Source organism: Bactrocera neohumeralis, chromosome 2, assembly GCF_024586455.1.
Source record: "Bactrocera neohumeralis isolate Rockhampton chromosome 2, APGP_CSIRO_Bneo_wtdbg2-racon-allhic-juicebox.fasta_v2, whole genome shotgun sequence".
NCBI lineage: Eukaryota > Metazoa > Arthropoda > Insecta > Diptera > Tephritidae > Bactrocera > Bactrocera neohumeralis.
The window spans coordinates 89,511,247-89,538,699 of NC_065919.1; the positions used below are offsets into that span (position 1 = coordinate 89,511,247).

Sequence of the window (27,453 nt, forward strand, 5' to 3'; positions counted from 1 at the left end):
TGAATGCGAATTTCAGTGTAAATAAAATCTTAGCGAATCGCACTGTGTAAACACTGGAATGTATGCTGACAGTCAAATCGTTGAGTGTTATGGTGTTTGCGGCATGCCACCGTAACAGAAAGGCATTGTGCCACATCAAATGCAATCTCAACGTGTGCAGGTGTTGCACGGTGTTTATATATTGGTATGGTTTTGCTCTCAACTGGCTTTTACAGGGTACTGTCGGACTTTATACTACTTTTTATAATCTAAACACTTCCGAAGAGAATATGCTCAAGGTACAGGTTTTGCTTTGAATACACGAAAATTCCACCAAGTGGTTGAAATTGCATGGCAACAACATAACAGCATTCATATTTGGTTGTTGTTGTTCACAGTTTGTTCATTTCAAATGCGGCGTTTTCAAACTTGAATTTCACCGCAGATTTTTGAACAACTTTAAAAAATTTTTATTTTCCAAGCAGTTTCTTCAATATAGCAATATTTTTATTCCCCACCGTATATGTAAATTCCTCACAACAAGCCGCTTTTATGTTGCATGCTACATGATGCACACTTTAATATTCCGTTAACTTCACAATCGCATGTCTCACCATTTCCTCCTACAACCAACTGTTAAGATATGACGTGCTGCGCATACAAATGAAGCAAAGAGTTCTTATGAAGAGGTATATATGTAGGTCATCGGAATAAATTTCTTAAGACCGCTTAACTAAAGCCTGCATATGGCATTATATGTCAGCATATGTATACAGGTATGTATATTCAAAAGCGGTTATTATTTAATTACAAAAAATCACAGATGGCTCACTCACTCACTCAATGTATGATATATTCATGTAAATCGTTGAAATTACATGGATATATCATACATTGAGTCAAAAAAGCACCCGGAAATTGTAATTAAATTCCCCGTGTAGATGATTTTTCAAACAAATACATATTTCTATTAATTAATAAGTTGGTAGGACTGTCCTTAATTAATATGCCAAATATGAGCGCGATCTGTCAATCAGTTTGTTTACAGCAGCTGCTTAAGTTGGTACACATCAGTAGGGCGTTGAGATTTTTACAATAGATAAAAATATCTGAAATTTGGTTTTCTAACCAAATTTCGTTTGCGAAATCGTTGCGAATGTTGGAAAAGGCTAATGGTGATTCAGTTTTATCAAAAACGCTAGCCTACGAGTGGTACAAAGCCTTCAAAGACGGTCGAGAAATCGTTGAAAATCGCCTCGTTTTGAATGACTCTTGACCCCTTCAACTGATGAAAATATTAAAAAGGTGCGGGATATGGTGAACATCAGGAAATTGAAAATCGTCAGGCAAGTGTTAAAGAGATGGCAAGAGAGCGTCTCTCGAGAGTGCGTTCGAATGATTTTGCTGGATATTTTGAGTATGAAACTATGCTCAACTAAAGCCGAATTTTTTTTCCAAAAAGAGTACCGTAAACAGGTCTCTTTAAACATGCTTGATTGAGCGAATTCCGATCTCACATTCATGGAGAGTATTTGAACTACCGATGTGACATGGGGTTTATGAGTTTGGCATGCAAACAAGTCAACAATTATCGGAATGAAGGGCCGTATTAAGGGCTTTGCGTGAGAACATCCGCCGTGGTGAATGCACCATTAAACAAATTTCGCTCTGTTTGTTTTTTCTTGTTCCCCGAACTAAAATTGCCACTCCATGGAATCAATTTTCTGTCGATCGAACATAAAACATCTCTAAAGAAGCTGAAATGAAGGAGGGGTTAGAGTTAAAAAAGGGTTAAAAAAAGACTTTTTTGCGAATTTATTTCTTATGCATGGGTTGAGTAATTTTATTCGGACTTTTTGTGTATTATTGAACATACTTTTTTTGCAATATTAAAGCATAAGCCGGTAACAGACATTCCCCCAGAACCTCTTGGGAAAAAACAACAATTTGCTTGTTCACAATAACTCGGCTGTAAATTATCCGAATATAAAAATCAAAGAAAAATTAGTAAAAATATAAACAAATCTTCCCCCATCGTTCTCTGATATATATTTTTTTTAATTTACAAATTTTTGGCGACCATTTACAGTAAAAACTGCTATTTTCCATTTAAAAATTCCGCCATTTTGTGGCCTACTTTTTTACCTTGAAACCCTAATCTCTCCCTGAAGGCCATCCCAAAAAGTTCTTATGAAAAGTGTATCGAGGACTGGAAAAATCGTTAGCATAGGTGTAGTACACCTGCTGAATATTACTTTGAAGGCGGAAAAATGAATATTGATGAATAATATTTTGCGTTTTATTTAGAGTTTCGTTTTATTTAGAATTTCGGGGTACTTTTTTGTCGCATTGTATATCTCAAAAAAAGTCAGCACAGTGCTCAAAAAATTCAGTTTAGTCTAATTTAGCAGAAAAATGTTGCCATATTTAATGGGTTGGGTTTACCATTCATTGAGTTGATTGTTAAACCCTAATTGTATTCATCGCACCATACAATGAAGCATTTAACTAATTGCCAAACCAATATCAAAAAAAAATTTGTATTAAAGTGTTAACGAATGAAAGAAAGAAACAGAACTCGCTAGAGTGTTTACTTAGCTTGCAATGAGCACATTACTGCACGAAAATTTATTGAAGATCTATAAAAACGTGCTACCATAAAGCCCATTTACTCAAAGCGATTTAAGAAATAAAAAACAAAAAACCATTCTGGTAATCTACTGATTCTACACATGAATCAGACGAGTTAAATTTTCCATTTTTCTTGACCACAAGTATTTCTGTATATTTATTACTCATTTCAGTAATATCGCTGTGGGTGAATTGCCGCCTCAACGAAGCTCTTCCACATTTTGCTTTAATTTGAATTTTTTAATAAAAAACTAGAAGTACCTACGTGGTTGATAGGGGTCTTCTGGGAAATGTCTGCAATCATGGGTATATTTGCATGTTCCTACACATGTACCAAAGCAGTGTATTTTACACATGGCCATCACATGCGAGCAAAGAAACTACCAATTTGTACTGTTTCCCCATTTTATATTTCTCTGCTTGTTCTTGTTTTTGGTTTTGTGAGCCATGCAAATAGTTAAATGATGGTTTTGCGCTGAATGGCTGCATGCTTATCTGCATGAATGCCTACCGACTTGTGACTGCAGCCCCAATACGCAAGCGAGCGGTAGGAATTGGTCTGGGGGTTAGGCTGGGAAGGAGTGAAGAAGTGAATGAACGAATGCGAAATAAGCAAATACATTGACTTCAATTTCGGGTTAGTAAATTTAGTTTTCAGACATGCAAATGGGCGGCTATCAGCGGGAATTCAAATGCAAAATTGTGGCTACATTTGTAGCGGTGCTCATTCGGGGCATGCACATGCCAAAATGGGTTAGAATACTCGTATAAATATGTGATGGGCACTCACACATGCTTGCTGAGGCGTAAGCGTACACGAGCGACAAAAGTAAACAAACAAGAGAGCGTGTCTAATCGTACTCATTGATTTTTTGCTAACGTTTAGTGCATATGGCTGCGTGGTTTATATAGCGCCGCATGTGTAAGGGAAACGCGCATGGGGCCCATTTAAAGCGCAATCCACTGCGGTGGGTATCATGCCCCAATCATATAAGTAAGCGGTAGTTTTTTGATATATGAATAGTTCTACTAAATGGTATTTTTGGAAATTCATAACCGAATAGATTTGCAAATGCTATTGAATGACATTTTTACCCGCATTCATCCACTCATAGCTACGTAAGTGCCTATGTATGCATGTGTTGGATAAAAATTTGGCAAAATTTCATGCAATTTCGGTTAGATTTAATGTGGCTGCAGCCATGCAACCCAATAGCACACAAGTGCTGAAGCCATATGCACACATTAGCACACGCATATATTTCTCAGCAGACACTGCAGCTTGGCAGCTTGTGGCGCCATGGGCAAAACGGAAACCAGCACACTTATGGCTTTATGACGCAGGTGTTGCATGAATGCATTCATAACCATGTTTCGTATCCCACTTGCAAATTGACAGCAGCAGCAGCACTAATGTCTGTCGACTACATGCCAGGGATTTGCTTCATTACAACCCTTAGCCACAATGTCACGCATACGACCTGTTGTACCTGCAGTGCCAATCTTACGTATGTGTGAACTGCCTGTGCTGCATTTGACCTCAGTGTGTTTTTGTTGCACAAACAGACTCAGCCACTAAATACCCATTTAAATGGTAAGCAAACGCTCAGCTGCCTCTCGGAGCAAAGTCAATGACTAAGAAAGGCAACGCAAATGTAAATTAAACTACAACCAGAGACTTGAAGGTGGCTGCAGAAGGTGAGCAAATGTTGGCGGTGATTTGCATAGAAATTGCTTTTGCAGTTGGTGAAGTTGGCGAAAGGGGAGACAGTGGCGCTACGAAAGTATAATTGAATGAGAATTTTGCCACTGATCGCTGTTGAGCTATCGCACACATTGACATATGGGCGCAAACGGCAGTTTGTGGGAAAATATTCATAGGCACCATAGTTAGAAAGCTTCAAGCTAGTAGATGCAAGTGTCATTAACCTAAGCAAGCTGGGTTTGGCTTCTAATTCTTGAAAATAAGGAAAGGACTTCGCTTAACAGCTACATTTTTATAGTAAAAAGGGCATAAAAATAATTTTTTATTTTGATTTTGACCGATTGCATGACAGCTTTTTTTAATTTTCCATTCTGCCTTTAATAACATCCCAACTCTATTAAAGTCACTAAGTTTTATTTTGTTATGTTTGATAAACCTCCACTCATCTCATAATCTTCGGAACAAAATATCAATAATTCAGTGATTTTTGGAGTAAAAATTGGGAGCATACTCTCACCCATACCTGCTAGGTTATTTGTATGTCAACGCCAAGAAGGAGAAATATTTTTATAATTTATTAGGTAGTCGAAAAAGTCTTTTCGTATTTTGTCAATAGATGTCGTTGCATTCGTATGTCTCCAGTGCTACCAATCACATTTTTTCATACATCTACGATTATTTGCTGAAACGAAATGAAATCGAACCATTTCTGAGACGAAAAGTGGATCAAATATGACATATTGTGTGGAAAAGATCATGGTCTAAACGTGGAGAAGCTCAACAAATGGTTGCAAAACAAGGTTTGACGCCTCGAAAGGTTATGCTGAGTGTTTGATGGGATTGGAAAGGAATCATCCACATTGAGCTGCTCCAGCCTAGACGAATGATTGATTCTACATTTTACTTTCAAAAACTGATGAGCTTGAAGCAATCAATCGAAAAAAGGCCAGAACTGATCAACAGAAAGTGCTTTGTTTTCCATCAGGACAACGCTAGACCACACACATCTTTGATGACTCGGAAAAAACTGCGAGAACTTGGCTGGGAAGTTTTAATCCATTCACCATATAGCCTTGACTTTGCACCATCGGACTACCATTTTTTCGGTCAATGCAGAACTCCTTTAATGGAGTAAAGTTGGCCTGAAGAGAAGCCTTTGAAAATTACTTGTCGCAGTTTTTCGCCGAGAAACCAGAAAAGCTTTACATTGATGGAATAATGTCTTTAGCGAAAAAATAGCAAAAAGTGGTCGACCAAAATGGCACACATTTGGTTCATTAAAGTTCATTATAAATATAAAAAATAAGTAGAAGTTTGATTAGAAATACGAAAAGTCTTTTTCGACTACCAATATTTCATAGAAGAATATTTAGCAGAAAATACAGAGATTTTCAGAAAATGAATTAATAAAAATTTTTGAAATTTCATAATATTTGATATTTTCCAAAGCTTTTAATAACATTTACTGCTAACTGTATTAATTAAAACATATTGAGGTGAAAAAGAAATAATAACACCAAACAAGTTACTTACATATATACAATCGAAGAGTAACGGTTATTAGTAAATACAAATATTGGATAAAATAATTTAATTAAGACGAAGTAAAAACAAATGCAAATGCTTTAAATTCGTGAGGGCTTACAAGGATGAATGAACCAGGGCATTGTAGCATCTGGCGCTACATATACAGATAGCTGAGTTCAGAACACACACACACACATACTATAAAACCGCTTAATAAGTAACGAATGGCATTTGAGAAAATATGCATGAAATGTACGTATATGTATATATACATATGTATATGTGTGTGTAATATTCGATAATTCAATGTTCATATGTGCTTTAGTCTGTAACTGACAAGTTATTACTCAACCAAATTGCATTTGATTACAAATATTTGCATAAATTCTTGGTGAATGCACAAACAAATCTTTCCATTGCAAGCGAAGAGTTGAGAACTCGAACGTGTTATACTATTTGACGACAAATGTAAGTATGTCTGCACTTTTCATATTTATGTATGTTTGTATTGAATTCAGCACCTGACTAAATAAATTCAACATTACCGTTATTTTGCATTTACAATGATGAAGTGACAATTTAATTAAAAAGCACAACGCTGCAATATTTGCTCCTCATTCACTTTGAAAAGCCGGAAAGCGCTGTGCACGAAGCGTATTACCGTTATGCTGTCTGTTGGCTGTTGATTGCCGTCTATTGTCTACGTATACAGGCGGTCCGCTTGAAGGCGAGACACGCCAACACAGCTCAGCTTAGTCAACAGTCTGGAATTTATATATTTTTTCGTGGTTTGAGGTTATGTGTCAAATAAACGTTTCTAGGGTTACTAACATACATTAAGTTTCCAGAATGTCATGTCGTTTATGTCAGGCAAGTTGTCGGTGAAGACACTTACTCAATTGAAACTAAGGAAAAACGTTAACTTCGATTGCCATAGCTATAATACCCTACACAGGCACATTTCTCATAGCAAGTACTTATACGTTCTGTCGCTTCTTTCTAGCCACGTTGTTTGATATATTAACCTTCAAATTGAATTAGGAAAACTGAATAAGAAAAAAACGTTTTACATACAGTTAGCATACATATAATTTATAATTATGCCAGAAACATTAAATTCCACCTCCGGGAAGGTATGGGAGAGCCTTATGAAAAACCGTGTGAAAATTGTTGAAATCCCATATCGCGGAACCCGACTAACCGATTTCAACAAAATTTAGTACGTGGCATTCCTCTTACAATTTAAGGCGCTCTGTGAAAATGAAATCGGACAACCACCAGGCCTACTTCCCATATAGCACAATTTTAAATTTCACTTGATTCTTTCACTTTCCGGTACACAAATCAAGAAATAATTAGTATTATGACCAGAAATAGGTATCGAATATATGGACCCCAATATCTATAGTTGACTTTTGACCGAAAATATCGGTAAATGTGTGAGATATACAATTGAAATTTAGAGAGAATCCTTTCCCGATAATAGTAATGCTGTAAATCAAAAATGGGTTAGATCGGATCAATACTCTCTGAGACCCCATATACCGAACATAAAGATGTTTGAGCTTCCAGGTGACTTTATGCTAGATATATCGGCCAAAATTTATGTTATAACAATGGAAATTACAGCATTTCTTTTACTTATAACTGTATGTCTTTGTACCTAAAATACATACAATTGGGCGAAAACTTGACCTAGACCCCTTGTAACTAATATCAAGATTTCCGAACACCCGGTTGAACTTACTCCATATTATTGGTGAATGTATGTGAGGTACATCTAACAAATCTTATACCAAATGGAGTATACATATGTATATACATATGTATATACCTTGCCTAGACTCCGATCCTTTGGTTGACGTTTTACATTTTAAGGTATTTCTCTGGCTTTGGTTATTGCAAGTTACAAGAGTATAAAATGTTCTGTTGCACCCGAACATAGACCTTTCTTACTTGTTTGAAATAGTTTTTAATTGGTGCCCTATCGAAGACGGAAGATCGGAGGGAGCACTTCGGCAAATTTTACTGTTTCATTGCCAAAAGGTAAAAAATTTAGTTCAAATAAGGCGAAAATTATGTGATGTGTTCGTAGTAGATGTGCTAACAGAACGCCAATAGGAAAATTTCGAACTTAAGAATTCACGACATCTTGAAAGGACTCTTGAAACCGATGTGGAGAAAATAAAGTCGTCGGTCGATGCAAGTCGTCGAATAACATCTAGAGAGATTGCTGAAAAATTAAATTTATCTAACGTCAACGTTCACAAGCACATACAACGTCTAGGGTTAATATGGAAGATTGACACATGGGTTACTGGCAACGAAAATGGGGTTGTTTACAAGAATGTAAAGTGAACGAAATCATGATCTAAAAAGGATAAACCACTTCGAAAGCCGATAGTCACTAAACAAGATTAACTTGTCTGCTTGGTGCGATTTCAAAAAAGTCATTTATTTTAAGCCTGCTGATCAGCTGCACAAATTGGGTGATGCACTCAAACAGAAGAGGTCAGAATTGATCTGTAGAAAAGGTGTAATATTCCACCAAGGCAATGCGAGATCTTATAAAAGTTTGATGAAACGCCAAAAGCTTTTGAAGCTAAAATGGGATATGCTGCCATAACCACCATTTTCACTAGACTTGGCAGCTTTAGGACTCTTAGTTATTGCGATTTGAGCCAAATTTCTTGGGGAGGAGAGCCTTCTTTTCAAATTAGAACGTTAAAAACCACCTTTTGTTGCAAGAGTCATACATTTTATGAGCCGGGAATCAATCGCTTGCTTGAAAGATGGCAAGAAGTGTGGTATAAATTGGAGGGTATATAATTTCATAAATTGCTTTACGCAATTCAAAAATATGTGCATAAATTGCACTAAAATAAACGAAATTACTTACGGCCACAGTGGCACCGCTCCATACATTTCTTGGAAAAAAATAGAAGGAGTGGTCGTACAACAATGAAACTTTGCAGAAACACTTCTCTGGACTAAATTAAGAAATTTTGAAAAAATCTTGGAAAACCGCCCACTGCCACACCCACCTCCCATATAACTGCAATTGCCAAAATTTTTATTTTTGGACCTAGGGACTTGAAATTCGGGACACTTCTTAATTGAGTTCTCCTGATGAAAAAAATTAAACTTAAACGCAAAGTGACGTTATTTATACCTTTACCTTGATAAAATCCAATATAATATGCAATGTTTTAATTGAATATGTAACAGGCGAAAAATTGTGTTAGTTTTTATTTGTAATATTATGCAAGCACCATATCTTTAACAATAGGATCAAGTTCTAAGGAAATTTTGTTCGAATGACGCCTTAAGCTACTTATGTAAGGTTCCGAAGTTATAAGAAGTCTGTTGAAGACATCAGTATTTGTGGAAATTAAAATCGATGTTACTAAAAGGGACGGTAATTGGCGGTTTTTTTTTTTTGTTTTAATTGAAAGTACAGACTCGGAACTTTCATTTTTTTATAGTGAGAGGGCTATCAAGGCAAAGCACATAAAGTTTTTTTCCATCAAAAATGAAAAGTTGATATTTTTTAGTATAATTTTTGAAAAATTATAAAAATTAGCTTACTTTGCCAATTTCAATAATTTTTTTTTTATAAACAAGTAGGTGCTATATTTTCACTAAAAAATAAAAGAAAAGCCATAGCCATAAACTTACACACAAAAAAATTCTTTATTTGGACAATAATTTTAATCTGATTTTATTGAATAACTTTCCGTCGACTTCTGTTAGTTTTTTTAACTATAAAATTTCACTTTTTATAAAAAACCTTGTTGAATTTTTCTTATCCAAATATTTCTTTACAAAACAAAATCATTAAAGTTTTGAAATTGGAAACTGGAAAAATCCTATTTTTTCCGCCGAAATGCCACTGTGCGGCCCACAAATGCTACTATGGTAATATCTGCACTATTATACCCTGTTAAAGGTATCAATACATAACACATAACAGATGTTTAGAGAGTTCGGAAAGGCAGTATAAAAATCTAGACTTAGTCTAATACTCCTACGTGCCACTGCACTACGAACAAAACTTGGTGAGGATTCTCTAGTCCTTACTTCAACATCACTTTTTTAACCCTAAGCAGGTAAGTTTTTTTAAATTATACCAACTGTAAAGAGAATACGCAACGCTTCACTGAAGTGGGCAGGAACAAATTAATGCAAATTGAATAAAGAGCGCTCTGCCAAACATGTAAGGCGCCATGGCGGATGGCATTCGCTGGCAGTGCGATCACATGCTCACTACTTTAATGACATCACGTTCATCATGTAAATGAATAAATTTAATTAGTCAACTGCTGCGCACAACCACATACGTGTGTCACATGACTGCGCCGCGCATGTCAGCTTCCTTTGAACCGAAATTTAATGGAATTTGAAAAAATTAAATTGTCTCAACAGCCAACGGCAATTGCCGACGCAAACGACGCGAAACCCCAAATACTGTCGAAGCGCTACAAATGCGGACAACCAACAAGCGGCAACCACCAACAACGGAAGTGACTATTATTTATGCAGATACATTGTCGCAAAGCCTTGCCATGACGCTCGAGATAAAGACGAAATTTATCACATTAGCAGACATTGTAGTACACTCTGCGGTGCCGCTACGAACCAATACTCTTACGGCAGCCAAATTAATTACCAAGCTGTGAGTACTCGTACGGGGTAGTAAGGGCGGAAGCGAATCAGCACCGACCCAACGCGCTGTAGTTTTAATTCAAGAGGAACTGGGTTTTACTAGAACTTGATGGTCTAAATAAAACCTGTTAGTGTTTCCAGCGCATCTGTTGTCTGATTGTACATATTTCCTTCATCAAACTTTCCCCGTCCTTTATAGCGTGAACGACCAGATGAAAAAGCGATTTGAAGTTTTCTTAAAATAAAATAAAGGCGGGAATGACAGGAAAATTAACGGAAAAAATTATTGAGTCACTGTCATTAGCAGTCATCCTTCTTAATTGACTTATTAAAAGTACACGCACTTCTTATCCAACCGTTCTGGAAAGCGCATGTGATCCATTCAACCGCCGCGAACAGTCACTCCGCTATTAAGGCACTGCAAGTCATCGACCAAACACCACTCAGTCACAAGACCTCAAATATGAAGGCACATATGTATGTACGGTACAAGTAAGGCGTCTATCTACTTACTTTATGTCTAAGATAAACGATCAAATGTCTCTGCCTCACAATAAGGCGGTTGCCAGTCACCTTCTAGGTAATTTGTAATGAATCTAATGCTGGAACTTAGTCGAGCACGTGAGCCGGCACATACCGGAGGGCCTGATTGTTGTGCAGAAGCTTGTTTCATTTGCAATATGTGTTGCATTGCTGCAAGCCGCTGCAAGTGAAATGCGTGTTGCATGCAAATGGCGCTCATTAATTTCCAGCGGTAATGGCATGTGAGGCTCTATTTGATGTGCATATTTATTTATGCGGCTTTATTAAGATGTCTTACATGCCCAGGGCAACATTGCGATCTTCCTTGGGCTACAACAAACTTAAACACACACATATGAACAATATACACAACACACATTCAAGTTATGCATTATTGCCACCGACTTGCAAGACATTAGTTAGCTTTTCTTACTATGTGGAGAGGTAATTTGCATATCAAAAGTCGGAAGATTTGTGAATTTAAGATAATATATTATGTTTGTTATTGTTTTGCCACGCTGCACTCAGTTGAGAATCCTCCACATTTCCTTAGGTTACTTGCTTTATTGATATTTTTCACATCTTTACAAGTGTTCTTTGACTAGGTAATTACATTTGAGAAATTCTAATAAATCTTGAAGCAAAATTACACACAGCACTTTGCGGTTCAGAGCAAATTCAAAATATAAATAACAATACAGCAAAAGCAATTGCATTTATATTCTAACTGCACATATTAAAGGGCACAAAGGGCGCCTTCTTATACCTAAAAGTTGTAAAATACTCTAGTAAAGGAAAGTAAAAAAATAACCATAAATAACCTTCAGATTAAGTGGCAACTCAAGTTTTCCAAACTTCCTTATCAAAAATGTGTATATTAGGCTTCTTAGTTCTTTATTAAATATATTTAAATATACTAGGTCACTTTGGACCCGAACTGCTCCATTTAAACTGCGCGCGACTCGATATTTTTTCTTCCTAACTTGGTACAACCTCTTTATATTGGTGTGAATTTTGATCTTGAGCGAACACTTCTCCAGCCTGCTAAATGGCAGTCAAGGATAGTGAACCCGGTTCCCCAATCGATGACGATGGAGCGAACGTTCCGTTGCCCCACCATGAACAAGTTACAATTACCCGTCTGAAGAACAACAAAGCGGCGGGGGCCGCTGGATTGCCGCCGAGCTATTCAAACACGGCGGTGAAGAACTGATAAGGAGAATGCATCGGTTTTTTTGTAGAACATGGTCGGATGAAAGCATGCCCGATGATTGAAAGTGGTCTTCCCAATCCACAAAAAGGGAGACACCACAATCTGCGCCAACTACCGTGGGATAAGCCTCCCCAACATCGCATATAAGGATCTATCGAGCGTATTGTGTGAAAGATTAAAGCCCACCGTCAACAAACTGATTGGACCTTATCAGTGTGGCTTTAGGCCTGGTAAATCAAGAACTGACCAGGTATTCACTATGCGCCAAATCTTGGAAAATATCCGAGCTGCTTTTGACAGGAGCTGCCTTTATGCCGCGTTTCCTGAATTTGGTAACACCGCAAAACAAAAGCTTTGACAAGATCGGGAAGCACCTCTCCGAGCCGTTCGATATCAAACGATGTTTGAGACAAGGTGACTCTCTTTCATGTGACTTCTTTAATCTACTCTTGGAGAAAATAATTCGAGCTGCAGAATATCGCATTCGATGGAACAAGGAGCTGTATGAAATATACGACAACATTGGCAGAAGGAGGCAGAGCAAGAGGAAGATCTCCACTCCGTTGGAAAGACCAGGAGGTGAAGCAAAAAGGGAAAACCGAGTAGCGCGCTGTTGTAAACTCCCCAATAAAGAAGAAGAAGAACTTTGATCTCCGTATGTCAATAATGATAAAATCGAATAAGTTAAATAAACAGTGTTTAAAAAGCGCCGTGTTGGCATCAGAGAAATACAGCGGATGCCGAAATCTCTAATAGATGAACTCTACTCATTTTGGCTAATGTTTTCGATATGAGGCGGATCAATGCTTGACTCATACTAAAATACCTGAACTTTTTGCAAAAACGTCGTCAAGCAGAGCGCCCAAAAGGGATGCTTGACAACGTAGGTAAGGACTCTACATCCATAAAACACATCATTAGTGGTGACGGAATGTGTATAAATACTATGGCGAAACTGCCGGAGAATCGAGTGAAGAGTGCTTTAATTATTCAAACCTAAGTTTGGACAGTATATTATGATAAGGAGGTCCATGCGTTTTATTGGCCTAATAGTACATAGTTTTGGTGTTCACAAGTCTCATAAAGTTATAAGTTAACATAGCATTGATAAATGTAAATATGTAAACTCATTTTTGTATGAAATCCAAGAACAATTTTTTTAAACAAGTGTAAACATTTATAATTTTACGATTTTACGATGCTTTACGACGGGTTGTGAGTACCCCCAGGTATACTTAAAATCTCCTTTGAGATCAAATAGATCTTTATCATGAGTGTAATCGTAAGTATATTTATCAATATATACTTATATATCATAATAAATTGGAAGCAACATCCTTCTGGGTTTAAAAATTATCTCGTTAAAATTTAAAAAACGAAAGCCGTCTCCGATCGCCATATCTCTGTTCGCTACTAACGGGATACAAGAGAGCTTGGGAAATGCCACCTTCAGTGCTTCAGTGCTATTAGGAATCGTCCTAATTAATGTAGTTTCTTTGGTGGTTTCTCTAAAATGGTGTAGGAAAAGACGAAATATAATTTCTAATTTTTTTGTATCTAGAATAATATCAGCTGCAAGTTTATTTTTCAAGCAATGTTCAGCTTTGGGAAGGCTTCTGCGAAATTAAATACTTACAGACACTTGAATAAAAAAAAAAGTTATCTTATGGTTGACTACTATATGGCTTTTAAAACAGGTTTCCACCAGCTCATGTTTGCGGATATATTTATAAATTAGAATTGTATGTACAACATTCTTTTATTGTGCGCTTCGATTGGACAATAAATTTAATTTTCTCCTAGGTAAATTCAAATACAAACGAGACAAGGAATAATGTTAAAAAATATTGACAATTACATGCAGTTATAATGAATGACCCATCCACAACTCACGGCGAAATTGTGCAATTGAATTTAACAATGTAAATGATGGCTGAGTACAATAGAATTACTTGTGAGCGACCAAGAGACATTGGTATGAGTAAAAGTTAAATGTGAAAGAAATGAAAACTATGCGCCATAAATTGGCTGAAGGAGGAGGCAGAGTGGAATGCAGAAAACCAGCAATCGGAATGGAAATGCAATGAAGTATGAAACAAATGAATGAACAACATTTGAACAAAAGAAAAGTGCTGCACATTAATAGGCAAAGTACAGATAAAGGCAAAACAAAGAGCAAAAATGAAATACGAAGCATGAGAACGGAGGAACAACGAGAACCATTACAAAGCGTGCGAGTCTAAGGTAAAAAGCGAACGAACCGGTGCAGCCATCTGTCGCAATTTAAGTGGAACAATTGTAAAAATTGCAAACATTGTTTTGTTTGGCTTAAAAGTTTGATTGGCCGTCATAAAGTAGACTGCAGAGGCCGTCGCCACATCAATTGCAAATTGAAAAGTGAACAGTGCAGAGTGAAGAATAAAAGATAAAAAACCTGACACGAAACCAAATACAAAGAATAAAATAAGAATTTAATAAAAATAAAATTGAAGACAATCAATGAACTTCCGCAGGATTATGAGTAACGAGAGAACTTTTTAAAACGCAACCAGCAGCTAAGAGGAAATTGGTTTATGCGCGCTCGCAGCGCATGCAGCTGCCTGCGAGAGCTTTGTTGTACGAGTAGACGTGAACAAGTTGAGCAATGGCTTAAGCTTAAGGAAGACAAAGGTAGAACAAGCACTTGATTTCCTGGTGAAATCAGTCATGGTGATGAAATTATTGCGATGATAAGACCATGTCAGTAGAGACTGCCAGGAAGAGTTGATCAACTCAACTTTGTGAGGTCATTTTGTTCAATTTACTCACTTTGGTAGGTATATGTATAAAAAAACTTAAGCCGATATGCATTATTCACTGATAACTACAAGTATAAGCTGAAACGGTTTTTAGTTCAATACTCAAAATATTTAAATATTTGAATATATAGAAATACAAGAACGAGTAGAAGATGGCTCAGTCTGCTATCAAAACGACAGAACTTTTTGTGAAAAATACTTACCGGTTGATCGTTAATTAACCACTGCAATCGTGATGCTGGATGTGACTTTCCCGATGTGCAGTTCAACGCTAAGGTGTCACCTATTTGGTACTGATTTTGTTGGCCTCGGATATGCGGACCATCGCGGGGCAAAACTGCAAGGTGAAATTAAAAGAGTTTGATAAATTAAATGTTATTAAAGTCCATAATATATATTATTAAATTAAATATTGATTCAAAATAAGATAAATAAGTAAGATATATAATATTATTTTCAAATCGTATCAATTGTGACGGATATATTGGGTAGTCGAAAAGTCTTTTTGTATTTTGTCAATAGATGTCGTTGCAATCGTAGATATACGGTGCTACCAACACATTGTTAGAAAGATGAGACTTTAAGCTTCATTTAACCAAAAAAACAGCTGTTCAAAAATGAGTGAAAATAATGACGAAATTCGCCATATTTTGAAATTTTTGTATAAAAAAGGGAAGAATACCACGCAAGCCACCAATGAAATGTGTGAAGTTTACGGAAATGATGCTGTATCAGTTCATATAGCATAACAATGGTTCGCTCGCTTCCGTTCTGGAAATTTTGATGTGAAAGATGCACCTCACTCTGGTCGATCCAACGTTGAAAAAGTCGATGAAATTATGGAAAAGATTGATCAGGACCGTCACATAAGCAGCCATAACATCGCTAAGAAACTTAACATTCATCATCAAACGGTTTTGAACCATTTAAAAAAGGCTGGCTTCATAACAAAGCTCGATGTTTGGGTACCACATGAGTTGTCTGTGAAAAATTTAAAGGACCGAATTAACATCTGCGACTCTTTGCTGAAACGAAATGAAATCCAACCATTTCTGAAGCGAATGGTAATAGGAGACGAAAAGTAGATCAAATACGACAATAATGTGCGAAAACGATCATGGTCTAAACGTGAAGTAGCTCAACAAATGGTCGCAAAGCCAGGATTGACGCCTCGAAAGGTTACGCTGAGTGTTTGCTGGGATTGGAACTAAGAGCCTAAGAGCCATATACCCTTGACCTTGCACCATCGGACTACCATTTGTTTCGGTCAATTCAGAACTCCTTTAATGGAATAAATTTGGCTTCAAGAGAAGCCTGTGAAAATGACTTGTCGCAGATTTTCGCCAACTGTTTTTAACTTCACAGCTGATCAATATATGTTTTTTCGCAAATGTGCAAATTACATCGAAAAACACTTTCTTACAAATGAGTTGCAATGCCGTTTTCCCTAGTTTACTATAAGTTTCCGCCAAGCCGCTATGCAAATTATTCTGTAGCCGCGTGTCGAAGTTATTTCCATGTGATCTGAAAAATTACAAGATTTAAAATCAGTGCTGCTCGCAGGTGTCACAGCAACTTAGCGCGCAACCCCCAACCGCCACCCTCAAATGTTTGGTTCAAATCGTATTTCACACGCTTCGACACTTTTCTTCACAGTACATAAATTTGTTGCTTTGACGAGGAAAAACTCCAAAGCAACAAATTGAAAATCACATCACGTCTTCAGCGCACACATGTAAGTGTGATTGTGTGAAGGACTACAGTGGTGGCTAAAAGATACGAATGGTAACAGCGTATGATTTCTAACATCCAGGAGTTCACTTCTTTCAACAATACAAATTGGATTTTTGTTAAGCAATTTAAGAGTTTACATGGGTTTCCTCGGGTAAAAAACAATTGCTTCTCAAATAAAAAATGAAATATTTTTTTAGATTTCTTTATTTTTTGAAACATACACCAATAACAAAGAAATTCTGAAATTTTTGGAAAAAAATATCTTAAACTCGGGCATTACAACGCCATTACCGGTGACCCCTCGGAAAAAAGATGCGCCTGCGTTGGCAGCATACCTCCTTATAGGATCATTTAAAGTGAAAAATACGTGTTTTAGTTAAAAATTTGTCTTAGAACTTGGACAAAGGAAAAAAAATGGAAATTGGATTTTTGGCAAACATTTTTGCAAAAAATAATTTTTGCGAGATATCTTGCCAACCGACTTCAAAAGCACAATTTCGAGAAAAACGCCTTTAAAGACGGCGCACTTAGCCCAGCTAGCTTCGAACGCACAAATTCTCAAGGCTGTATCTCCGAAACTGTTACTCGGGTAAACTTCTTGTGGAATTTAATAAGACAATAAAAAAATTCGATTTTGTGAAACCCATAAACCCATGTAACCTCTTAAAAAAAGAACTTTGCCAAAACTAAACCAAATACTATAAAGTAAATACTATTTTTTTTATATTTTTAAAGTTTAACTATTCAAGAACACGTCCACATGAGGATTTTTCAAAATTCAAATTATTTTCGGAATCGATATTTCGCTGATTTGGCATCTAAACTGGTTCGGCCGTAATTGAAACTTTTCGAGCTTTTTTCGAAGTTATCGTTTTCCCAACGATACCTATGATTTTTCAGGTTCTACTGGATTGATTAACTGAAGTTTTTATAGGGTCTTCTTCATGGACTTTCCTATGTCTGAAAGTATGCATATCCCCAAAATTTAAATTTTTGATAATTTTCTTAAAATCAAAGCAGTAAAGTGATACAAAAACTGTTTTATTCGGCAGACGCCATTTTGTAACAAAATTTTTCCAACTCTTTCGTAGTTCGAGAAATTGCGACATTATCTGCTAGAAGATTTGATATCGTAGGTATGGTCAAGTGCTAAATTTGCGAGGTTCTCACTTTATCCCCTTCTAACCTTTAAAATTTTGAACTTTTTTCCTTTTGGTTTTTATTTTCTGTATTTTTCAAATACTAATAAATGACTTATAAAAAAAATAAAGTGAAAATATTAATTGTCTTTTTTAAGACTATTGTTATTTTTTACAAATAGTTCTTTCTAAGCCAAAAAACAGTCGAAGTCGATCATTAGCAGTTATCGGCTTCAAATAGAATATTTAGATGATTTCCCATATTTTCTGCTAATTTAATGATTTAATAATTAGAATAATGAATGAATTATTGTATTAGAATCAATCAATATGACCACCACTGTACTTTATGAACGAGTATTCACTGTGCCACCAACCAAGCTCATGAATGAGTGGTTTTCCGTGCATGCTGAATGTAGCACTGCAGTTGTAAAAGAGGTGGACAATTTTCACATAAATATATATACATACATATGTATATAATAAAGGATATGTATATAACATGCCAACGTGATAAAATTCTCACAAATATTTAGCATTGACAACGATTCATGGATTCATTCATAAATTGAGCTTGTTCGCACAACTGGCGTGGCGTATTGGGGAGCACGTGCAACGAATAGACTCTGAACTACGCGACAGGGCGCCGATACGCGATCGCACTCCGGTTGCGAATGCCAAGCGTTTTGAACTACACACCAGTCGCCATATGATTACACAAGGAATATATGAATGTGCTTACAGTAAGCCTATTTGTTTCTAGGTTATAATGCCAAGTAGCAAAGCTGCCGGGGTCGTGATGATTAAAGTTGCCAGTGAATCATTGGAGGAGAGCAATTTTATTATATTTCGCTGTTTGAGGATAGAGCAAATTTGGAACTGAAATTTAATAAAGAAATATAGTTAAAAGTTGTACATATCTATTGTGGGGACCGTTGAATCTTGAATTCACTCATCAAGTCTTTGCAATCTGTGTTTCAATGAGTTAAGCATTTAGTCCGATTATTTTTGGTAGCCAATTTTACAAAGGAATTCGCCACCATAGTTGTTGAAATGAATCCTGAACACATGCTGAAGACAATATGTCAACAATTGGCGTATGAAGAATGTACTAAGCAACAAATACGTAAGTTTTGGAAACTATGTTGCCAACTGGTTCAAACCACGTCAAGTGGTCCACGAAAATTTCGAAATATCACCGATTTTGAAAATTAGCAGTTCATTAGGAAGGGGACCAGACGCATACCCAGTGATATAAATATTTCGTCAAAATTCTTTTTTTTTTGTTAAAGTTATTAAAGGTTGAAATTTAGAGCATGATAAAATTGTAAAATTTTTTTCTCATAAACTACTAGAGATAAATCGCTAACATTTTGTGAAGTCAAAGAAAATGGTTGTGCTATATTATAGATATTTTTTCAAGATCCATTTGTTTAAATAATAATATTTTACATAATTTTTTGTTAAACAATTGAAATTTTCAAAGTGTTCTTCGCGCTAAAAAAAATCGAAAAGTATGTGACACAACGCAGAAAATATTCACCTTTAATAATCTGAAAAAAAAAATTTTATTCATTCATACCATCCCACAGATATTGAATTTTTTGTCTCCCTACCGCTCTTAAAACATATTGCACATCGATCGTTGCGTAACACACAGCGAATGCGCTAATGCTTTTCTTGCAGCACAGATGTCGGAAGCCAATGAGCGCACTGCGCAACGGTGGATGTGCCACTTCGGAGCTCTCAAATTCGTTGAAATTTCCATGCAAACGTGCCGATTTTCCATGCATTCAAATGCATTCTATTCAGGCATTAACTAATAATTCTCATTAAGAACATAAGTTCTGTTCAAACAATGCAGTTATAGATAATACTTATAATGACAACATTAAAGGTGGAGAAAGTGTATTTAAGCAGAAATTACTTGCAGATTCGCAAAAGATGTGATTACTTTTAATAAGTATAAATGTGTATTTAGTAATTCAATGGCTAAGTATGAGTATGAATGAATTCCGTAATGAATTTTACACTCATTTTGTGAAAATTATAATTTCAGTTATTTAATAAGAGACAATTTTAATCGTTTTGTACTCGCAAGCACCTGAAATTGCCGAATTTGAGGTATTCTTCAGTTTCCGAACAACAATTATCGATTTTGATCTATTAAATGGTGAAAAAGCATACAAGTATCCATATGCTATTAGCATAACACCTGAATTGCATAAGCGGGATTCTGTAACCAGTCTCTAGTCTCTATTTGAGACATTTTGAGGCAAAGTCTCAATTTGAGACTAGTTAATATTCACTAAACAGTCTCTAGCGTTAGTCTCAAAATATTGAGACCTGGTAGTTAGCTGGTCACAAAACTAAAAAGAACTCTTGTCTGCCATTTTGAATATACTGAATAGAGATCATCATAAATATTAATCGATTGTCGTTTCTTTATATTTTGTAAGCAACTCAAACACGAAAAGGTTAAAAATAAATCAATTTTACATAAATTTCGTAAATATTATGAAACAAAGTCAACATATATTTTTATTTTCATTGATAATTATGTTTTTTGACTATGTTATAGAAAATTTAATATTTGTTAACGACATATTTATTTTCATTCAAGTGTAAAAACATCTCTGAATAATGAAATGTAATAGATTTTGTGACTGTCACTTACAGAATAGCAATATCATCTCAAGTCTCAAAAATTGTCTCTAACTTAAAATCTCAAATTTAGAGACTTGAGACTGTCTCAAGTTACAGAATCGCACGGTTAGTCTCTATTTATATTGCTCTTTGTTTATATTTATGCTTTGATTTCGATCACAATACCTCTAGGCGAGTCGATTAAGCTCTTCTGTCGGGAACTTTCAAACAGAGGTGGCAGCCACCAAGCAGATGGATTTCTCTGAAGTCGGCCGGTTTTAGAGAGGTATGCATTCACTCCGAAAGCGGAACTGCTATACAAGACTTAAGCTCGCTGAGAGTGAGTTCAAAGCTAGTCAAGGAGTGCATAACCTCACTAGCAGTAGCTGCAAGCTACTTTCATGTTAAACTTGTATAGGTGCCTGGTCAAGTGGAATTGTCAATAAATGTAAAGCCGATAAGCTAACAAGAACAGGCACCCATACCCACATTCCAGCAGGATGGAAACTAGCAGGTGCGCTGGTCTAATGGGCATCGCGCGAACTCAGCAAGAGTTGGCCAGCAACCAGCACTAGTAGGATTGGAACGTAAAAGATCCATTAAACTCCTGATTCTTAGCAATGCCCACATCGCCACAATGATAGGCATCCTAACTGGACACCCATTGGCACGCACACGTTGAGGCTAAATATTTTGGAGCATTAAACTTGTCAAAGTTGCAAGAATTGGAAACATCAAGACACTTTCTCTGCCGCTATCCAGCTAAACTAAGACTGAAACATCGCGGTTGCTTTGATATTAGCCGCCACAATAAATTTGTGGCAGGCTCTAGACGTTTTGTCAATATGCGACGGTCATACATACTGAGGAGTTCCGGGCATCACAATGAACAAGCAGGTTTAGCAATCCAAGTGGGATTATTCGTGGCTTTACTAGAAACAAGACTGTTTGCCTAACCTCACCTAACCTAAGGTCCCGTGATTGATGGTATATTACCACAAATTTTTTCCGTATATCTAAACTACTACTATTCATATCTATATAGTTCCAAAAGTATAAAATTTTCAGTTGCTTCCGAACTTAACCTGCCTTACTTTTCTCTTAAAACTATTACGTAAGTAATCTGATTAATAACTTTACTTTCCTTCAATTAACGTAACTATTAATAGTTGTAGGACTTGTTATTATTTTACACTTTTAATCGGGAATGTTTTCCCGCTTGTCAGCCAACATTTTGCCGCATTAATGCACTTTAAATAAAAAACAAGGTTTAAACAAATACTTGAATGAGTATATAAATTGAGCTTTGCAAACACACACACACGCCTACTTGCCGGTTTTAACAGGGAAACCTGTGGCGATTTCACACTCACATTCACACTCGTGCGCCAACTGTTGAGTGCGAAAAATCGCGTCGGATAAAATCTGATAATATTGACTTTTGAAGCACTCGCATATCTCGCAAAGTGCACTCTTACATTAACCGCAAATCCTTGCGTGATAACACAGCAGCCGCACACCGCATCCCCTGCGCCGCAAGGCACTTGTCGACCCACTTCCTCGCTTGCGCTGCAGATTTCCGGGGCTTAACAGCACTGCCGCTGACCGTTAATGGGTCGCGGCGGTCGCCGGCGTCCATAGGAGTGTGTGAAAAGTCACTTGAAAATCGCAGACAAAAAACCGACATCCGCATAAATGAACTGAATGCAAATAATAATGCGCGAAAAGCAAAAAAGTTAAGCCGAATGCAAATTAAGTGACCACACCGCACTGAGAGCGCATTGCCATGTAGGTGTGTGTGTGCGACGAAGCACATTAAAATCCGCAAAAAGTAGCACAGATTATAAATACACGCTGCGACATTGCTCATGCTGAGTGATTTACCACGAACAGTTTCGTAAGCAAAACTGGAGCCTTCTAGCGAATTTCTCTGCAATTCAAACTTAGCCGAATTTAATTTATCTTTGGCGTTGATTAGTTGAATGAACGGAACACGTTAGTATCATGCGCTATCCCACTCTTTGAATGAATAATATCTGTGATATTGACCTAAGTTGTAGAAATTTTCTTGCAGACTTCTAAATATGTGCTCATCCACCATAGTAAAAGGTTCGACGGAATCATTTTCTTCTTTTGAGTTTTGAAGGATGTCTTCTCGAGCGCTAAACAAAAGTCTGACTAAAGTCTATTTTTTAATTTTTTTTTAGCAAAATCCAAGATTTTTCTTTCATTTTCGGCCAGCACGAAACTGCTAATATTGGGTTAAACACATTTTAAGCACTATCCTCTCGATTAGGGTCTAAATTTCTAAGCAAGCTTATATTGGTCATAAAATAAGCCTTACTTCATTTGTGCAATTCCTGTCCTTTCCTCCAATTAGAAACTATACTTCGTGCTCTACGATCAGGAATAGAAGAATTTCTGAAACTCATTCTATATAATTCAGTAAATAATGTTTGGTATTCAAATATTTTGGCCCGCAATAGGAACCTCTTGCCGACGTTCAAAATACTTTTATTGTTTCCCAAATATTCTCCATTATGATCAAGACATTGTAGTTTTCAGTTGAGAAAATTTCACTGAATGAATTCTTAAATTCTCTCTCCTAAATTTGGGTTGAAATCATTGTACCTAAATGTGTATATTAAGTTTATTAAGAGAGATCTCATTTATTTTGAAAAAAAATGCTGCCGTATATTAGAAGAGATATCCGATAGAACTTCTATCGATCTCTGGGATATCTATTGTCAAAGCAATTGAACTGATATTCAAAAAACGGTATTTCAAGCGTTGATGTTGTGATTGAAAAGCCTGACATATGGATGCCTACAGATATTTAATTAGCCCTAACTTACAAAAGGCGCGTGTATAAATCTGAAAGCTGTCGAATCATTAGTTTCATCATCATTTTGAGTAAAGCAACTTTTGTTATTATAAAAAAAAAATTGATAAAAACGAGTTTCACAAGTTTCCGGACACTACCCCCGAAAATTAAACCATTAAAACAGTCCACAAAATAATTTTGGATGACCGTAGAGCAACGAATATTTCAGTATGAGAAAGCTCTGTGCAAAGTGGGTGCCACGCAAGCTCACTTTAGACCAAAAACAATGACGATTTGTTTATTCAAAGCAGTTTTTGGAGATGTGCAAACGAAATAAACTCGAGTTTTTGCGCCGATATGTGATAACGAATGAAACATCCATCCATCCTCCATCGTTTCACTCCGAAGTCCAATCGACAGTCATCCTTGTGGACTGAGCACGATGAACCCGCTCCAAAGGATGGAAAAAGGCAACAGTATGCTGGCAAAATTATTGGGTCTGTATTTTGGAATGAAATAATTTTTATTGACTATCTTGAAAAAGGAACTTTGAAGAACGAAATCCCCGAAAAACGACCTCATTTGAAAATAAAAGAAAGAGCCGTTTCACCAAGGCAATGCAACGCGTCACAAGTCAATGAAAACGATGGGCTTTCAATTGCTTCCGATTCCACCGTATAATCCAGATGTGGCGCTGAGCAACTATTTCCTGTTCTCAGACTTCAAACTAATGCTCGCTTGGAGGAAAACATTTTCGCCGAATGAAGAGGTGAATGCCGAAGCTGAGGACTATTTTGAAGCAAAGCGCAAATCGTACTAAAAAAAGGTATAGAAAAGTTGGAGGATCGCTATAATCAGAAACCGCCGATATCGGACCACTACAATATAAGAGCTGTCATACAAACTGAAACATCGAAACCAAGTTCTTTTAAGGAATCTTTTGCGTTTGTGAAGGGTGTTAAGCGATAGTTTCGGTGAAACTGAAGTACATGTTTTTTCCTCGATATTTTCTTTTATTTGACAGTATAAGGAACAACGTTGTATGTTATAGAAGGTAGTGGGATCGTGTTGCGTGATCAAACATCTTTCCAATAAACTAAGAAGCACTCCATATGACATTAGAGTTCCATAATTGGAATGGATCCTTCTGTCAACTTCATTAATAATTAATTTTTTCAGTGCGGGTTTTCCAATTTTAAGTGATAATCCCAACTTCATCGTCTCTTCATACCAAACATTTACCGAATAAAAACTTTATGCCCTTTCCACCAACCAAACCGGGTAAGAAGACAACGCCGAATTCGAATTTATGTCGAATTCTAAGTTTGTCTGTATGTTTGTAAAAAAGTGAATTTCTCATTTGCACAAACTCAAGCCGTACATTTATGTACCAGCATGTACCTACATTTATTTGTATGTATGTGTGAGCAAATGCGAATATATGGAGCAGTGGCTGGTGGCTGGTGGCTGGTGGCAGCTGCATAAATTTTAAAGTAAACTTTGGCGCAATCAACCAAATGCACCGCTGCACAGATTGCCCCAGCATCTTTGCCAACTTTTGCTTTTATTCCTCCGTTTTGCATTTTTGTATTTGTCTTGCAAATTGTTTGGCATATTTCTTCTTCTTCTTTGTTGCTTGCTGAAAAATTTCCTAAAATCGCATCGATACTCTCGGTTAGTTGCACTAAATTGTTGTTACTTGAAGTGAATAAACAAATGCACAACGCACCCACACATATACACGTATACACGCCCACATTCACACACAAGCCATGAAGTAATAAATATGTATGAGTGGATATTTTGCCGAAAACTGCCGGAAGCTGCAGCTCTGCTGGGCTTCAATCTGTGCAAAACTATGCACTCAAGCCTTTTGATTTCGCTCACACATACACACACGCACTCATACACACACATAATTCATTTAAATGTACGCACTTGGCTGCTGAATTTCTGCTTTGTGGCCCGCATACATATGCAAATGCGTGCTGCGGTGGCTCGGTCGGTGCCGTTCGGTTCGGGGTTGTTTTGTTTTGTTGTTATTTAAGTGCGGTAATAACAAGAAATATTTGAAATTCACTTTCTGGATTTCTCGAATAATAAATCTGGAAATTAATTTTAGAAATTCCGGGAGAATGATTGCATTTCTGCGTAAATTCATTTGAAAGGCGGCTATTGGTCGGTGTGGGGCATAAATTTTGATGAAAAGTATTTCCACCTAACGAGTGACTTACGTAGAAGGCAATTTGCTAAAGAGGCATATCTCGCTCATAAAATGAAATTGATTGCACTAAGGAGAGCTGCTTCACTCTCTTGGTTATTAAAGCTTGAAGCGAAAGCTTCTCCCGGCTTGCATCTGCTGCAACAAGTGCCAAATCACATAGAAGCTGGAAAAATCCTTTCAAATTATTTCAATTACACTAAAAATAACATCCAGAAGGATTTAGATGTGCCCTAGAACCACTTTAGGTTATCACTTTCCATCACAGAGGCTCTATCGCCTTAGATTCCAAAACCAAAATATCAAATAAAATACCTCAATTCAATTAAAAGAAATGCCCAAGTCGAAATGGCCTTCAGTATTCCATTTCGAAACTTCTGCTATTACATAAATCATTCTAGGAACACTCTTTATGTGGTACTTACATACGATGTCCATGCGGCCCTCGCCCTGCACCGACGAAAAGTTGGGCGCTTCCGCTGAGATCTCGCAACGGTACACGCCGGAAGAGTTGAGCGTCAGGCCGCGCAGAAAGACGCGCCAACTGTCTGAGTGCTCCTCCTGCGAATAATAGAAAAATTAATTTTAATAAAGAAATTTAAATTGTGAAAAGAATAAAGCCACTGCAGACGCTTTTATGTAGCAGCAAGTGTGGAGGTGTGTCACTGTCACTCACACATCCACATTGCGCGTTTTCCAATTTCCTTTGCCATTAGAGTTCGCCAATTTCGCATGTATACTTACACTGACACGTATGCCATCAAAGCGATAACTCGTCTTCTGCGGGCGCGCTTTCGGCACAAAGCGATAGAACTCCTCGTTGTCCTTGTACCATTTTATGGCATACAGCGCCTCACCGTCCTCGTCCTCATCATCATCCACTGCGTCATCTTCCTCCTCCTCCGCCTCCTCGTCATCATCGACGCCGTCGCCGAATTTGTAGCGATGCGACGACCCCTCTGCCGTCGCACCACGCGCACCGCTAGTGAAGGTACTGGCGCCAACATGCGCGCCACTGCTGCTGCTGCTACTGCTGCTGACGCCGCTATTACTGAAGCCGGGTATGCCCAACGCTTGGCTGAAGGCCGCGCCGCGATAAACGCTATGCCCGTAGGGAGAGCGCTGCGTTTGATATGGGTAGTGTTGTTGCTCGTCTTCTTCCTTTTGCTGTTGCTGCTGATAATAACTGCCAGCGCCATTTATATCGCTGCTGCTGCTCCCACTGCTGCTGCTATAACTTTGCGATGGCTGATATGGATAGGTTTGATGCTGCTGCTGGTATTGTTGTTGCTGCTGGTGCTCTTGCTGCTGTTGCTGTTGTTGATGCATTTGCAGTCGCTCCGTCTGGTAGGAGTATTGACGTTTGTGTCGCCTAAATTTCGGTCTCATGGCCACAAAGTGATGTGCATCGAAGAAATGCATATTGCCGCCATAACGGTTGCGTGTGTTCGTGCGTGTGCGCGTTCGTGTGTAACTGCGATGTCGGTTGCCAGCGTCACTGACTAAAACTTCACTTCCGATGTTGCTGCCGACGCCACCATAATATGGCGGGCCGCCTGTGCGATTCAACTCGTATTGGCATTCGAGCATGGCAGACTCACCCCGAAATTTGAAAGCTGGTATTGAGACCTTCACCAGACGCAGTCCGGCGAGACCTGGAAAGGAAGGAACGGAAAGCAAACCAATTTTGGACATTTTTTAATAAAAACTTGTGTGTTAATTTAATATTACGTGTGTTTTGTGTTCGAGAGCATTTCTGCCTGAAAAGTGCTCCTCCTAAATCAAGCACCCATTTTTTAAAGTTCTCCCTTTGGTCGCCCGAAAATTTTAGCTTTAACAAATTTACCTT

At 37.3% G+C, this 27,453-nt stretch overlaps 1 protein-coding gene across 2 annotated transcripts in view; it reads right to left on the minus strand.

Moving 5' to 3' along the window:
• LOC126751480 (uncharacterized) overlaps nucleotides 1-27,453 on the minus strand; it is a 65,151-nt gene that overhangs the window by 10,031 nt on the left and 27,667 nt on the right. For both annotated transcript variants that reach the window (XM_050461785.1, XM_050461784.1), the window contains 3 exons: nucleotides 26,349-27,259; nucleotides 26,030-26,165; nucleotides 15,244-15,377 (listed from right to left, as the gene is read on the minus strand). In XM_050461785.1, coding sequence (XP_050317742.1) covers nucleotides 15,244-15,377; nucleotides 26,030-26,165; nucleotides 26,349-27,194 — 1,116 coding nt within the window. In that variant the 5' untranslated portion in view covers nucleotides 27,195-27,259. The remainder of the gene's footprint in view (nucleotides 1-15,243; nucleotides 15,378-26,029; nucleotides 26,166-26,348; nucleotides 27,260-27,453) is intronic.